Source organism: Poecilia reticulata, linkage group LG21, assembly GCF_000633615.1.
Source record: "Poecilia reticulata strain Guanapo linkage group LG21, Guppy_female_1.0+MT, whole genome shotgun sequence".
Lineage (NCBI taxonomy): Eukaryota > Metazoa > Chordata > Actinopteri > Cyprinodontiformes > Poeciliidae > Poecilia > Poecilia reticulata.
In genome coordinates this window covers 7,767,430-7,784,281 of record NC_024351.1, presented here as the reverse complement: position 1 = coordinate 7,784,281, position 16,852 = coordinate 7,767,430, and the positions used below count along the sequence as shown (strand labels likewise).

Here is a 16,852-nt window from a genome sequence, read left to right as displayed (position 1 = left end):
AACGCAATTAAATGCGGAGCTGAATCCTTTTTGTCACTTATATGGCTCCCTCTCAGGAATTAGGGTGAAGGGTGTTGCTGTTCATAAGATTGCATCTCACTAAACAACTCATCGATTTGTGCAGAAATTCAGTAGAGAGGTTTAATTGCTGCGAAGAAAGAACGCATGAAGAAGGAGGATGTTTTGGATATCTGTGAAGATGTGCACAAAATTAGCCATTTCAAAAAAATTGGATAAAGTTATCCTCTTTGACGAAGACCCCTTCATGCTATCTAAGATGTTTTGAAGGAAAAAGGTGAACACAACCATGACTATGAATGTTAATCATGTTGACAGAAATGAGTCTGAGTTAGATAACGGAGGCTCATTGCCTGAGTCTCCATTATCCATTGGGAGTGGTCATTTACTTACAATGACCACTGCCATTACTTACAATTTTGATTACTTACAATTTTGATTACTTACAATTTTGCCTATAAAAACCCTGCCTTCAGGAAAAGACTTGGATTGACGATTCAGGAGGACAATGCTTTTTCCTAACACTGTGCCACAATGCAAAAATGGCAAGAAAGATATGAAAATATTGCAACTCGGGGTCAGACAGGAAATTCTCAAGATCTTAATTAATCTATTTTAAAATCTGTTAATAACTTTGATAAACTTGATTTATTTATTAACAAAAGGCTGTGTGAAATATGACCCAAAAGTCATAGGGTAGTTCAGGAGGTTAATAAAACATTTGAGAACACTAAAGTAGTAAAGTTTGTAAAAAAAAAAAAAATCTAATTTTCATTTTAAAATATTTTGTCACACTGTAAATTGAGCAAATAAAAATATTGTGTACCCTATTGTACTCACAAATTAGACAGAAACAGGAAGTTGAACTAAAAAAAATTCATAACCAGGTCCTTCATGCCTTCTCTGAAGGGTCATAACAAAGGTTATTTGCACTGCAGTGTTTATGGCATAAAACCCTTTTTCTGAGAAATTTTGCTAAAAACCTTGCGGTATTTCACAGCTAACTACTTCCATATACTTTCATTTAGAAATGCCATTTAAAGCCAAAAGATGTAACCATACCCTTCAAATTCATCTGGCAGGTAGAAAGAGGCATTTTTTGCACTGTTTGATCTCATCTGTTCTCGCGATGTTTTGTTGGAAATAGCGCGAATTCGATGGACGCCGGTTTGGTGTTTAGTTGCTGAGCCACACAAACTAGGTAAGAGGTCAGCCCGTTACGTTAATTAACGTCTTTCCTTTGTTACTCTTAATAGCATAAAGTCAATAACAATGCTCCTAGCTGCTTCTTTAATAGATAACCCTCGTCTATTTTTGTTTAGCGGGCAAGGTTGGTTAGCCACACAAGCTAACTGGCTGCAATAATATATAAAGTATACCTGTGGCAAAAGAAAAAACACTTCACTCCTAATAACCGCCGGAACGAGTCTCACTAAATGGGAGTACAGTGGCGGGATGAAACACGCTTAAAAAAGCTCAGTCTTACTTAATACTAGTCATTTTTTCTTTCGGTTTCGTTTTGTCCTTAAAAGTGAGGTCGGGTGTCCAACATGTCGAAGCGAAGAAACACAGCTGTTAGTGAAACCCCAAACAAACGTCTCCGACCTGCCGAGAATGGTGAAAATGAGGACGACGAGGATCAGGATATTGCTGAAAGTGAGCAAGGAGACTCCGCTCTGAGTAAACGGGTAGGTAATGTTATTTCTATGTTTTTCTGCAGTGTATTTTGGGGGAATGTTATGTACTAGACTAACATGAAGTAGCTCATTAACAAAGAAGTTGAGGAAAAATGATGTGTGTGTGTCGAAGTGGATTATCTTAAAAGTGCGGAATGCATTTCTATAAAAGGGCTCCAGAATGAATACATCATAGCATAAATTATAGCTGCTAATCTATCTTTTGGTCTATGTTTCTAGCAGCTTTACACTTCCAGTTTTTGCTCATTATTCTGAGCGTATTCTCTTAAACTCGGATAAATTGCACGGAGAGCTTCTGTTAACATTTAGTTTACATTAATTTTGCTGCAGATTTTGATTTAAATGTATCCCCGGGTTTTGACTGGGTTATTCTGACACATGAGTATGAAAACTGGCATACCATTTACTTTATGCCAAAATCTTCTTATGAAATTTGATTGCATTAGATTTTATGTTATGAGATTAAAAGTGACTGTTGATCATACCAACATTTTGAAAACAATTACTCATTTTCCTTTACTTCCATTTTATTTCTATGTTGGTCTATTATATAAAATGCTACTAAAATTCATTGGAGCTTGGGGGCAAGTGGGCATGTGGAAAAGTTCAAGAAGTATTTCTCAAAATACTTCTCAAAAAGCCCTCTCATTAACTTTTTGTGTATAGTTTCAGTGTTCTGGTGATGTGGTGAGTGATGCAGGGATAGTTGAGAGCATCACCCTGAAGAACTTCATGTGTCACTCACTTCTTGGACCATTTGCATTTGGTTCCAATGTCAACTTTGTTGTTGGTAATAATGGAAGTAAGTCGACATCTATAAATGTTTGAAATGTCTTTAATTGAAATAATCTTTTGGAGATAATTTTTTAGATAAATTGCAATTAATATTTCAAACAGTATTTTTTACACAATATAACTTCAGGTTTACAGATTATCTTAATGTGTAGTTTGTTGTTACTTAAAAAAAGGGGCATTTGCTTGTAAGCATTTCATTACTAAGAGTACAAGTAGATGTTTCTGCGTGAGTCGATCACACATGACACTTGATAACAGCCTCTAAGCCTTATTGGGTTCCTGTAGTGGTTTAAACTTGACAATGTAGATCAGCTATCTTTTTACAATACCCGTTGTTTGTCTTTAATTTTCTATAACCTCTGATCTGTATGCAAACTGCTTGTAACAGGTGGGAAAAGTGCCATTCTGACAGCTCTCATAGTTGCCTTAGGAGGGAATGCACAGGCTACAAATAGAGGATCCTCTTTGAAGGGTTTTGTGAAAGAAGGAGAAAGGTAAAGGTTTACCAAATGTATAGTTTTTATGCATTTGATGACACCGTGTAAAAGCCTAGCATGCTCTTTGATCTACAAAATTGTCTATTCTTTTATTTTTCAATACCATTCCTCAGTGGGGAAAGAAAATGTCACTTTCAGCAAATTAAATACTGGTACCACTGCTGTTAATACTTTGTACCATCCACTTTTGCCAAAGCGCCAGCTCTTACTCTTCACCTATGACATTTCCAAATAGGAGCATATAGACCTCTGCTCCCTCCCTGCCATTGCCTGCCCTGCTTGCTCTGTTTTTGTCCTGTCTTTTTCTATATTTTTGGAGCCTTTTTTTGCACATCCTCCGAATCTACAAATTATGGATCTGCTCAACCGGTTTCTCAATGCAATTCATCAAATTTTCTCGACGAGAAAATTTGGGCACAAGAGTGGCCTCTTGTCCTGAAGGGGACATACCCGGCGGGATTCACCCTGGATTTATTCATAACAGGATTTCTGCTGTTTGGAGCCTGTTACAATTTGTAGATACCTGGCTTATCTACAAATTTGTGCCGGACTTGGCTGAACTAGCGAACACTCAGACTGCTGGTGACTTCAGACAGCCTCCTGAAGCCACCAAATGCTAATGGACTCTGATAATTTAGAGTCAATGATGCCATGCACTCCAGCAGGTTACCAGGGCCTTTGTAACCACATATTATTCCACTTTGTTTCATCCTGCGACAGACTGGCGACCTGTCCAGGGTGTACCCCACCTCTCGCCCGGAACATTAGCTGGAGATAGGCACCAGCACCCCTCCCGACCCCGCTAAGGGACAAGGGTGTAAAGAAAATGGATGGATGGATGGGTTTCATACCAAATCCACTAGAAGTGTTAAAATAATTAAAAATATGCCTTTTTTTTTTATTCGTTTGCTTGTTAGAGATTCTAATGACTGCTATAACTGATCTTGTTTAAAAACAATTGCATAAATTGTTTCTGCCTGTTTTAAATTAAAGATTGAATTGTTATAAAAACTCAAGTATTTATTACCTAAAAAAATGTAATTTAATAATATTTTTGCTATTATTCTAAGTTGGAATTTTATTATCTTTTCTAAAGTCCTGTCTAATTAGAGGTTCTTTATCTTTGATCGGGTTTTCAAAGTCAGATTTTTGTTTACTTGCTTTTACAAACCATGTAAGCCAGTATGAAATATTAAACTTATAAGCAATTTTGAATTAAAAAGTTACTCAAAAAATTTTCAAATGCTTTTTCTTTTTTTTGTTCAGTTCTGCTGATGTGTCAATCACCCTGCGTAACAAAGGGAGAGATGCTTACAAGCTTGACGTGTACGGCCCGGCCATCACCATAGACCTGCGAATAACACGGGAAGGGCTGAGAACCTATAAACTGAAGAGTAACGGAGGTAAACACTTGGGGGTGTTTTAGATTCCTCTGTTTTTGGATTTGCAAGGAAAACCTCATCATTGAAAGTCATTCTTTTTATCCTCTGATAGGTCAGGTCATCTCTACCAAAAAAGAAGAGCTCATTTCCATCTTGGACAATTTCAACATTCAAGTAAGTTGGACATCTAAATACATCAGAAAGTTGTATTTTTCCACCCAGGTGAGGTTGTGTAACTGATGGTCCTGTGTTACAGCAAAATCTGTGATTGTTATTTTTTGCTTTTCTTTTCTAGGTTAACAATCCTGTGTCAGTTCTCACACAGGAAATGAGCAAATACTTCCTGCACTCTAAAGGAGAAGGAGACAAGTATAAGGTCTGTTTAGAGTAGTTAATATTCTATCTTAGTAGTTAGTAGCCTGTCTTGACACAGCGTTAGTTGCAAACCTTGACCTCAATTTTGTTGTCATTTGGATCTAGCTGTTTTCTTTTTCTGCAAGTAAAAACAAATGTACATGTGTTTTTTTTTTGTTTTGTTTTTTTCTTACAGTTTTTCATGAAGGCTACGCAACTAGAGCAGATGAGGGAGGACTTTATTTATATCAAAGCCACCAAGCAAGTCACAGAGGAGAAAGTTGAGCAGCATGGAGAAGTATGGCTCGGTTTCACCTACAAGTTTTTGTTTATTAGAACCTTTTATTAGTAATGTGTCAAATCTTTTTACTGTATTTTTTAGTTTTTTTTTAGTTTTTGTTTTTTTTTGTAGCTAAAGTTTAGTTTTAACTTAAATTATTTTGACTAAGTGAGATAAATATTGTCCATAGTTATTTATTATGATCTTAAGTCATATTAATGGATTTACTGGGCCATGAGCTAATTCATTTCATTGTCAAGGATCTTCAGAAATTCATGAAAAAAAATTAATATAACCTCTTTAAATTAAAGTGTAACAAAACATTTAACACTTTGTACAGTCTCATAACAGTATTGTTATTAGAATTATTATTATTACTGTTATCATTTGTTTTGTTTTCAGTGTTTGAAAGACTTGAAGCGTAAATACCTTGAAAAAGAGGACCGGTACAAGAGCTTAGCTTCACTTGGGGAAATGCACACCAAACTGGAAGAATTGCAGAAACAAATGGCTTGGTCCTTGGTAAGTGTGTATATATATATATAATTTTTTGTGCAAGTAGCATGAATCCCACTGTATGTAGGATTTGTATTGAGTAAAACCAGTGACTTGACTCTTTCAGGTGACTGAAATGGAAAGAGAGCTGGAACCAGTAAAGGAGAAGTTACAGGCAGACAAACGTTCCACAGAGAAATATGATGAAAAGGTTGATGAATGGAAGGTAGGATATGTCTGCTGTTTTTTGTTTTTTAAAACAGTATTTAAATGTCAGTTAAAGGGAAAAAAAATCTCCTGAACCTTTTTTTCTCCTTTATTTTTAATGATGACCTGTTGCACCATTTGCTCATTTTACTTAAATCAATAATTTAGTCTTTAAATGTAATAGTTATTGACTCCAACCTTGTTGTCTTTTGTAACGTGAATGTTTTTACAGAATAAGGTTGAGCAGTCTGAGAAAAAGTACAAGCAGATTCAGGAACAGCTGGAGGGAATCACTCAGCAAGTCCAGGAGCTGCAGCCTAAATGTGCTGAGCTTAAGGCTGAAGCCCAGAAACGCAACAGCCTTCTCAAGTCCTGTGAGGTCAGAGTCTGAGCATTGTTTTACACACACTTTTGTGTTTTCTGTTTCCACTTGTGCTCAGCTCCAGATGGTACAAAAACAACCTGAAAACAACTTCCAGATGGTACAAATCTGTTACAAAAGCAAAGAAAGTAGATATCAGCAGCAACTCATGATAAACTATTTCTCTACTGTATGTTTGTGCATTTTCTTCCTACAGTTGCCTTTTGCTACAAAACAAAATTCAAGGCTGACTCTTATTACCCAAGTTTCTTCAAAGATTTGTTGTAGATTCTGATTGTGTGGGCAGGAAGGATCTCCTGTAGCTGTTAGTGTTACAGCGGCTCAGAAGAAAGAGCTGTTACAGCATTTTTACAAACCACTGTTTATTTGGCCAATCCAGCTCATTAGGAAGTAATTAGGAATTACATGTTTATTTAATTAGAAGCACAGATGGAGCCAACAAAGTACCAGTGCCAAATGTAATGCTATTATTTATGTTACTCAATTACAGCAGTCCTTTAATCTTACAGTCTTGTTTTACTTAAAAATGCAATACTTTCTTATATTGCTGTAATTTTGATGCAGGAAATTAATCTTGTTTTTTTTCCTCTCTTCAGCTCACTGTCCATAGGTGTAGAACTAACCTCAGGGACCTGGAAAAAGACAAAGCCCAGCTGACTTCACGTATAAAGGATCTGACTCTGAGGTGTGAGCTTTGCTTACAGTCTTCTTTATAAACCATATGACTGGTGGGTTTATTTTTGTTCTCCTTTTTGATCACCTTTTAATTTCTGTAGCATCAACCAAACAACTGGAGCAGAGAGCCAGGCGAGGGCAGAACGCATGGCGCAGATTCAAGCCGAGCAGGAAAACCTCCGTCTTCACATTTCCACTCTAGGTCAACAGATTGACTTGTTTCAACACGCCAGCAACCGTGCCAAAGAAGAGCAAGGAAAGATGAAGTATGTAAACAGAAAAAATACATTATTTATGCTATTCTTTCTGGTTATTATATAGTAAAGGTTTTAGTAGAACTAAAAATGGACATTTCCATGTAGATGTTTCAGGTCAGGCTGATATATGTAAATACAATCAACAAGATTCCCCCATCTGCCTGCTAATAGTTAAATGAACTCCAACGGAGTTTTACGACACATTTATTTCTTTTGGAGTGAAATCAATTCTGCTGGATATGTTTGTTTCACAGTCTAAAACTTAATCATCTCAAATCAATTGTTCTTTACCTTTCCAGAATGGAGTATAATGGGCTCAAGAAATCCATCGAAGCAAACAAAAGGAAACTACAGACCATGAAGAGCAGTCGCTCAAATCGACTTCGGCGTTTTGGAGAATATATGCCTGCATTGCTTAGTGCTATTGAGGAAGCTAACAGCAAAGGCCACTTCAGACACAAACCTCGAGGACCTCTGGGTAGAATTTGGTTTCTCGTTTTGAGTGGCTTGTTAAAGTCAGAAAACAAGCATAATGACTAGAGAAAGCCTGCTTTACCCTTACGTATTTATTCCGCTCTGCAGGTTACCTTATAGGTCTGAAGGATCCAGAGCTGGCATTGGCTGTGGAAGTATGTCTTAAATACCTGCTTGTGGCTTTCACATGTGACAACTATGAGGATGAAAAAGTTCTAAAGAGCCTCATGGCCAAAGTGTACAAATCTGGTCAAAGGCCAACCATCATCACCAGCCAATTTCTCCACCATGTCCATGATACAAGAAGAAGGTGAATACATTTCATTCCAGACTCATTAGTTTATTCTTCCTCTTTATAATTATGGTGCTTTCAAGCCACATTAATTGCAGAGCACTGTGGCAAAAAAGCTATTTATTGTTTAGATGTATTTTAACTGTTTGGGAAGATAAGGGTGCTTGTCTATTAACTGTGATATAGCCAAACGTACAGGTCCAGCCAAATAAATTGCAGTATAATGAAAAGGTTTTTATTTTAATTCAAATCAAAAAGTGAAACTCTTTATTGCATAAATTCTTTACAAACACTTTTCTTTGTTTCGGTTAATGATTAAGGCGTATAACTGATCTTATAAAAAAGATGTCTTGTAATTAATACAAGATATGTCTCGTATTAATTATTGACGTGTACTCTTCAGTGATGTAGTTATTGTTATACACGTGGTTTGTTGCGTTAGTGTCTTGGTTCTTGGTTTTGTCTTTTCCTGCAGGTATTGAAGCAGACTTCTGTTATCTTGTGTAACCTGGACTCTTCTTTCGCTCCTCTACTCTTATCTGTGATCCCGTTTAAACTTTTCCTCCACCTTTCTCTCTATCTATTTTTCCCTTTCTTTGTTCCATCTCCATGTCCAGTACATTTGAAATAAACCCAAAGGAATATATAATATATTTTTTTAGCATTATATATATATATATATATATATATATATACTATAAAGTGGAGCATTATAGCAAAAAACTGTAATCCTCCACTTGTGAAAGTGAATCTGTTGGACTTCACACTGGCATAATTCTGCCACAATTCCAGACAGAACTTGTTAAAAAAAAAAAAAAAAGCTGACCATTTTATTGACCTAACATCGGTTTATTTTGTTTAGGGCTGTGAATCATCCCCAATATCCCTCTGTGCTCCAAGCTCTGGACATTGAAGATCCCATTGTGGCCAACTGCCTCATTGATCAAAAAAACATTGAGAGCATTCTTCTTATTAAGGTGAGAAGTCTTTTGTCCAGAGTGAATGTCCTACTGTCTTCACTGCGTGCAAATGTTCAGACAACTTTATTAGACTTGGATAAGTCCAACTGAACCAAACATCAGCTGTGTATCCTTTTATATAAAGGATTATCTGTAAGAAGGTTTTGGTATTTTTTCCTTAAAACTGAAATGTGTCAATAAAATGTGAATAAGTGGTGGTTTTTTTATTATTTGCATTCGTTATGTGTGTGTTTTCAGAATCGCACAGAGGCTCGAAGAATAATGCAGGGCAAGAATCCTCCAGCTAACTGCATCCAAGCCTTCTCTAAAGATGGTGACCAGATCTTCACTAACCGTAATTATTCTTCTGATCAAACCAGACCAAACTACCTCTCAGGGGATGTTGAGGAAGAAATCAGGTGAGTTTCTTAGATTTATATGCTCTCTAAGCGTGCTTTTTTTTTGTACAAGAACATAAACACTACATATTTACATAAATGTGAAAATTCAAATCAAAAAATCAAAGCAATAATAAATTGACTCCAGGTATTTAGAGTTTTATCTACATCTATTTTATCTGAAAGACTGTGCTTTAAAACTGTGCTTTACCATTTTATACCCTCTTTCTTTTTCTTTCCCTTTCCTGTTTTCTGTTTTTCCCATCAGGCATTTACAGAGAGAACTGGAAAACCAGGCAGGTCAGGAAGCTCGTTTCCAGCAACAAATGAGAAAGTTGGATGAAGACATCAAACACAATGAGGGACTTCTAAGAAAAGTGCTCATGGAGCAAAAAACCACCAAAGTAAATAATTTTCCAAATATTTTTGTCATTATTGCAGTGGTTCCCAAACTTTTTCTCCTGTGCTCCCCCAGTGGTGTACAAACATTTTCTGTGCCCACCCTATGGATTACAAATAGCTGTCTGGTTGAACGACGTGTGTTAGCGAAGGGAGGGGTGACTCTAAGAACGGAGGAAGGGGGGGTGGATCGACTTTGTTGGGAGCAAAATGAATGTACCAGAAAGTACATTCATTTTGTATGTACAGGGGTGTAAAACTCAATTTCACCGAGGGCCACTTCAGCACATTGGCCACCCTCAACGGGCCATATAGACAGTACAAATCAGGAGTTCCCAGGTTCAGTCCTTCAGACTGCAACTTTTAGATGCATCCCTGCTAAAACACACCCCAGACAAAAGGTTGACTTCCCTCATCAGCAGCAACTCAGTTCTGTAGAGGCTTATAATGAGTCAATGATCCAGGTGTGTTAGAGAAGGAATGCATCTAAAGTTGCAGATGGTAGCTCTGGAAAACTAGACTTGGGCAGCCCTAGCATAAATGTATGAAAATACAATGTTAAAAATAAATCAAACACCTCATATTGTTAAATAACGCTTTTGAGCATCTGGTTAGGAAGCGCATTCAAAACCTTTGGTTGAAATGGCACGTTAAATAAAAGTCTCCATTACAGACCAGAGAAAACGTTGTATTAATCCATTTGAGGATTCGACAGTTTATCTTGAGGAAATAAATGAAGACGCAGAAGTTAATTAGACTGTAACATGCGCAGTCCGCTGCTCAAACACTGCGGAAGCCGCTACACCGCTGCGAAGAATTAAAAACCACTGGAAGTAACTCATCCAGAAGATTTAACAAATGGAGCTTTCTTGGTGCACGTTACCCAGGAGAGCGGCGTTCTGGAGGAGCGCTGCAGACGTAACATCTGTCCATTTCGGAGAAGCAAAACCATGCAAAAAAAAAAAAAACATTCTGGTAAAAGCGCACACCGGACCGCGCAGGATAAAACACTCAGAGTTTAGTTGATCTGTTTGGATCAGACAGATCCAACTGACTAATTCATCAGTCAGTTGGGGACAGATGGGGACCAGGAGGAATTTGTGAAGCTGTGTGTTCAGACCACAGCAGGTGAAGTGCTGGTAATTTATGTGAAGCCGCTTTATTTAATTTATTAAAAGTTATTGGGGCCACAGTCAGTGGTTTTTGTCACTACGGATAAAAATGTAGATACATTTATCTGCTTAATTTGTGATGGGATCTGGATTCACGGTGAATATTAACTAAACCGCATAAAATACGACTAAATAGCCGATGTTAATATGAATGTAATTTCACGGATAAAAATAGTATGACTGATTTTTTTTTATTTTTTATGTTGTCGGTCAAGATGACTGATAACAAAAAAAGTCTAGCGCGACCTGCCACCCTGACACCAACTCACACACATCTTCATTCACAGTCTTGTAAATCGATGTTTCTTTTCTTGGACATTTTGATGTTAGCTTGTCGATGTCTCAGTTTTATTCGCTGGTAAAATCAATAAGCAGCTTGAGGTGACTCTGCTGCTCTCTAGTGGCGAGAAGCCGTAATGTTGGCTGGTAATAATCGAAATGCATTATGGGAGTTGTAGTTTGTAGTCAATTCATGCTCAAAACCTATTTTAAGTCAATCATGGGCCTATAAAACGCTAGGGGGGCACATAAAATGACATGGCGGGCCACATGTGGCCCACGGGCCTCGAGTTTGACACATGTGACGTAGCTGAACATAGATAACGACATCGGTAGCCTACAGGCTACTTGTTAAGCTTAAGGTCCTGTATTGATATTAGTTAGTCATCTTTTAGCTAACTTTACCTGCATCCAACAGCTTCACTCAACAGTCTCGTTAGTTTGGGGGGAAAACTGAAATGTTCTTTGCGTTTTGCTGGTTTGCTGCCATGATGCTAACACACCTGCGTAACTGCACAGCAGCAGCAGGTCTCCTTCACTGCCGCACAGGTGTAAACCCAGTATGAGCGTCGTAGCGCTCATGTTGCGTTTAAAGGCGGCTCGGAAAAACAGGTTACCACAAGTTAACAACGGCTGAAACAGTTTTAACTGCTGATAAAAGTGACAGGACACAGATATGGGAAGTGTGGAAGCCCCTACTGTATCAAATTGACAGAGGAATAACAAAGAGTTGGCCATTCTAAGGTAAAAACCAAGCGCATACAGCGTTCATGTTTTGTTTTGTTTTTTTGTTTTTTTTCATCCAGGCGGCTTCCCGCGCCCCCCATGCAATGGCACGGCGCCCCCCCTAGGCGGTGCGCCCCACAGTTTGGGAACCTCTGCATTATTGTGTTCTTCTAATTATTTGCAAAAAAATATGAACGGCTTTTAATATAGAGTAATTAAAATAGCCACAATTGTTACGAATAAATTCCGGTATAAAATTTTTAAAATATATCTCTACTTGAAGCTATATCTAATTTAATGCCTCACTTTGCTTATTTATTTTAGGATAAGGCCACAAAGCTCCAGCTTGAGTTGACAGACCTAGAGAACGTGGAAGAGCCTCAGTCAGAGGACCTCAGGCCACTGGTAGGAACAGATCACGTTCCTGCCTTCACACATACGTAAAAACCTTTAGATGTTGCAGGCTCATCGTGTTAAACTGTTATATTTTGTCTGTCTCAGGAGGAAGAGCTTCAGGAGATTGTTGCAAAGATTTCATCCAAGCGTGCCGAGTACGAGGAAGCTAAAACCAAAATGGCCAACCTGAAGGCAGATTATGACAAGGCAGACCAGGAATACAAGCAGCACAAAGAGAACATAAGCACCATCACTGAGGAGGCTGATTCAGTCAAGGTAATTATTCTGGTTGGAGGCAGACAAAAATGACTTAAGGGGTCTTCAAAAATGACCTGCATATCCTCTTAATGTGGTTTTTGCGGTGGGTAATTCCAAATATTTTAGTTTTAAATTTACATATGTAATGTATCTTTACTACATGTATCTTTATTATTCACAACAGTAAACTTTGAGCTTCTGTCAAGATAAAGTAACATGTGGGAAAACTTTATTTTCAGATTTACTCCACAGGTTTTTTTGTTTGTTTGCTTTTACTCTCTCCACCAGCCTAAGTTAGCTGTTGGAACAGATATCCTGTTGTTCATGCGCTGTCTCAGTAAATGCATATTCTGAACAGTTGTTTTGCATATGAAAATATCATCATCATTTAAATATCAACTGTGTGACTTTGTGAGCTGGCGCAGTCAGCCAATTCATTCATGTTGTGTCTCACTTTATTTTCGCTGCTTCTTGTTTTACTGCAGGACGAGCTGAGTAAAACTGACCAGGAGGTGATGAAGTGCAAACATCACAAGAAACACTACGATGACAAACGCAGTGCCCACCTCCGCATCATTCAAACTGTTGAAGCTCAACTTAAAAACAAGGAGGAAAACCTTGCGGTACGCGAGATTGTCAGTGTATGGTTATTGATTAACAAGTGGCTGCGAGACAACTGGGTGTCCCGATGGTTTAAAGCGAAAAATAAAATTAAATGGTTTCAACTACAGTTAGTTTAGACACAGGGATCAAAGCTAATAATGTTTTAAATGTTGTACTACTTTTTTCTTTTTTACGGAAAATCTTAAGTATTATTGTTTTAAAAAAAACAAAACAACACAGACATCCCTGAACTACTCCAAGCCCGATATCCAATAACGCTGCTGCACGTATGAAACGTTCTGTTACCATCATTGTAAACCAGTTGCACACATAAAGACTATATGCTGTACATATTCTTTAGATCACATATAAAGACAAATTAAATGCAGGATTAGTCTGATGATTTGACCCCTTAGCTACAGCTTGCGTCTTTTTCCTCAGATGAGCATTTCTTGTTGCCCATATTAACCTCTTGTTTTTGTTTCTCGTTTGTTTTTGTGCATGCAAACTGGTTGTCTAGGCGACACGCCACAGCTTTCTTTCTGTTTTTTTGTAACGGCTGCCTTTTTTTGAACTTAGACTTCTGTCAGTAAGGCCTCTGAGATTTGTCCAGAACGCCTTGAAGTCCGTCGAACTGCCAAAAGCATTGACAGTGAAATTAATCGTCTCAAAGTCAAGATCTCAACTCAGCAGGAACAGCAAGGGGACCGTGAGGAGATTGTGAGGTAATAGCTTCATGTTTTGCAACAAGGATTGTATTTGGGAGCCATTACCATGTACAATTTCCTCTTTGCTTGACAGAATGCAGTTCTGACAACACACCAAAATACTAGTGCTCCTAATTTTGTTTTTACACTCTTTTGTCTAGGCAATATCACGAGGCTTTAGAGAGCTACAAGAATATGTCTCAGCAAATGAGGAGCCTGAACAGCTTCATCAGAAGTCTGGATACCGTCATGAACTACAGACTCCAAGTTTACGCTGATCTCAGAAAGTAAGTCACGACGACGCCTTTGTTCATTAAGCAGTGATGCTTAATCACTGCTTAATGAATGATGCACTACATTTAGTGCATCACTGCTTAAGAGCATTTTCTTTGTATTTCCAACAGAAAAATATTAATTTTGTTTCAGATACTCTTATTTTTCCTCTGGAAGCTTTTTTTTATTTACGATTGTTAATTTTTCCACATTAGGTTCCTCTCAGCCCGTTGTAAATACTACTTTAATAGTATGCTGGCTCAGAGAGGCTATAGTGGAAGCATGACGTTTGACCACAAGAATGAGACCTTGACCATCTCGGTAAGCAGCTTTCGTTTGTTTGCTTCAGCCTTAAGTTTGGATTCAGACAGAAATGTACCACCAGGCGATTGGCACTACTTGTTAGGCTCATGAATCTTTTTCACCGTTTTTTCAAGGATCAGCATCAATTATACGTACATTGATGTTGCATTGAGGTGATTAACCTGTGGTACTGGTGCTGAGGAGCGGTGAAAGTTAGTTTTTATTATCTGATCATTAGCATAATCCACAACGAATAAAGCCCTGATGTATTTCACTCTACGTTCAATGAAGTGATGAGTTTCAGATGCTGATTCAGATATAAGCTCGGTTCAGCAGGAACGACCACAAATTTGACTCTGTGTGAGTTGCCATTGCGATGTACCAGCAAGACTCTTAAGGCAGATGGAAAATTAACGGAACAAGTTGCCCTGGTCCCATTCCCTTCCCATGACATCTGTGGACCTGACCCAAAGCGCTGCTAAGCAAACAAACAGGCTCTGTCTTTTCTTTGGATAGGCTGTACTGAATGGAAATGTTGTTGCTTCTGTACAATGACAATAAATGCATTCTGATTCTGAAATAAGTGACAAAAGGATCAAATGCAGTCATTTTTTTGTTTTGTTTTTTTTTTTACTTGTAAGTACTTTGATCTTTCATAGCAGAAAGACTAGAAAATTGTAGGTGCTAATCCAATATCCTGGTTGATACACCTACATTTAACTATAATAAGTATATATGTTTTAGCACTTTCTTTTGTTTCAGTTGTAAAGTCTAACTACAGTTAACAGAAAAAGTTTTTGGCAGTTTTGTTTATTATAGATTGGTTCCACTGCTTTTTACAAATTAAGTCATTAATTCAAAAACACTTTCTTGATCCCAAAGGGAAATTCAATAAATAAAATGACCTCAGAGAAGGAATTTTCTGTATAAACCTGACATGGTTGATTTTCTTTTTTTTTTTTTTCTTAGGTGCAGCCAGGCCAAGGAAACAAAGCGGATTTGAATGACATGCGATCTCTGTCTGGAGGCGAGCGTTCCTTCTCCACCGTTTGTTTCGTCCTCTCTCTCTGGGCAATCACAGAGTCGCCTTTTCGCTGCCTTGACGAGTTTGATGTTTACATGGTAATGTCATACAGTTTTATTCACATTTGTTGCGTGTTTGTATGCCATTTATTTGGCATGATGACCAGGGGAGGGTAACATGAACTAGATCTATTTTTTCATGTGTTAGGCCCAACATTAAAGCCGCCTGATATGTCTACAAGTTCAGAACATAGCTGGCTAACAAAGTTTACTTTGTATCATTTAGTAATTATAGATCTGACTGAACAGACGTCACATGTGTGGTTCATCCCTCCTTACATTTCATCCATTTACTGTCTGGCTTTTTCTGGTGCAGAATTATAGTGCATGTCTCACGATGGTGACATTAAAGTCGGATAAATTGCGACGTGACTTCTCAGTCTGCAGACGCTTTGAAAACTATTGAGTGTGTTTGATTTAGTGACACAAATCTGACCTTTTTTGGGGGGGTTGATATGATTGGCCGTGCATATTGCAAAAACTTTCTTTTAATATAATTTTAAAAAAATCATTATTATGATTATTAAAATAAATTATTAGCCAATTTATCTCTAACTTACTAGAATTTGCAGCATAACTTGGTTTAAGATGGGAAAAAAATGAACTCGACTCCGTTCCTCTTTTGCTCTTTTAGGACATGGTGAACAGGAGGATATCGATGGACATGATGCTGAAAGTAGCTGCCAGTCAGCGCTACAGACAGTTCATTTTCCTCACACCCCAGAACATGAGGTAACCATCAGAACCATTTCTGTGTGTGCAACACAAATCAATTCCACCCACATCTTTCGACTGTCTTACTTTCTCGTGTCTTAAATAGTGTTTGGCAGAACCGCTTAACTGAAATGACACTACTTTAAGAACTTTCTGATTCTTTTAAAAGTACTAAGCAACTTAAAATCTTGTCAATATTTGTGTTGCTTTCTTTCCTGCTCAGTTCTCTTCCGGTGAGCAAAACCATCCGTATCCTCCGCCTGAAGGACCCTGACCGAGGGCAGAACAGCTTTCGCAGTGAAGACCAGTAATACTCTCCATTGCAATGTTGAATTTGTTAATGTAATGTAACGTGTTCAATTCGTAAAATTAAAAAATAAACTAAAAAGAAAAATGGCTGCATTAATAATGAATAAAACATAGCCACTAAAGAGTCTATTTTCAGAAATATGGCCACACAATGCTGCTTGCAGCTTTAAAGTCGAGGTTATGATCAATGCAACTACTTGAGCCAGAACAAGTTACAGCTTCAGTTTCTGGAGCACAGTGGCATCTAGTGGTGAAATACTGATTGAATACCACAAAAAAAACTATATCAATTGCCAGTTTATATTTCTAAAGTAAAGTTTGTTTTTTTTTGTAAGAGTATACAGTTTTTTTCAGTTCTAACCCTTAAGACCGAATTTGTTTCATGTAAAAGCTATTGTGTAAAGGATTGTTTGATGAAAAAAATGGCAAAATTGATTTAAGATGTACAATGTTGCACATTTTCCTTGT

The 16,852-nt window shown here is 37.7% G+C and overlaps 1 protein-coding gene across 2 annotated transcripts; it reads left to right on the top strand.

Moving 5' to 3' along the window:
• Positions 1-1,115: 1,115 nt before the first annotated feature.
• On the top strand, positions 1,116-16,471 carry si:dkey-119f1.1 (Structural maintenance of chromosomes protein 6-like). 2 transcript variants are annotated; one of them, XM_008397769.2, is made up of 27 exons: positions 1,116-1,219; positions 1,551-1,706; positions 2,382-2,517; positions 2,899-3,004; positions 4,274-4,410; positions 4,502-4,563; positions 4,685-4,765; positions 4,940-5,041; positions 5,426-5,545; positions 5,646-5,744; positions 5,958-6,104; positions 6,704-6,792; positions 6,884-7,048; positions 7,339-7,517; positions 7,622-7,823; positions 8,668-8,782; positions 9,023-9,183; positions 9,431-9,566; positions 12,063-12,143; positions 12,240-12,410; positions 12,878-13,015; positions 13,575-13,720; positions 13,864-13,989; positions 14,191-14,296; positions 15,248-15,400; positions 15,996-16,093; positions 16,299-16,471. In XM_008397769.2, exons 2-27 carry the CDS (start codon positions 1,569-1,571, stop codon positions 16,384-16,386), a joined length of 3,282 nt encoding a protein of 1,093 aa, XP_008395991.1. In that variant the 5' UTR covers positions 1,116-1,219; positions 1,551-1,568; the 3' UTR covers positions 16,387-16,471. The 2 variants fall into 2 exon arrangements, with proteins under 2 accessions (XP_008395991.1, XP_017157513.1); XM_017302024.1 differs by lacking the exon at positions 1,116-1,219 and having other exon boundaries at positions 1,226-1,706.
• Positions 16,472-16,852: the final 381 nt, after the last annotated feature.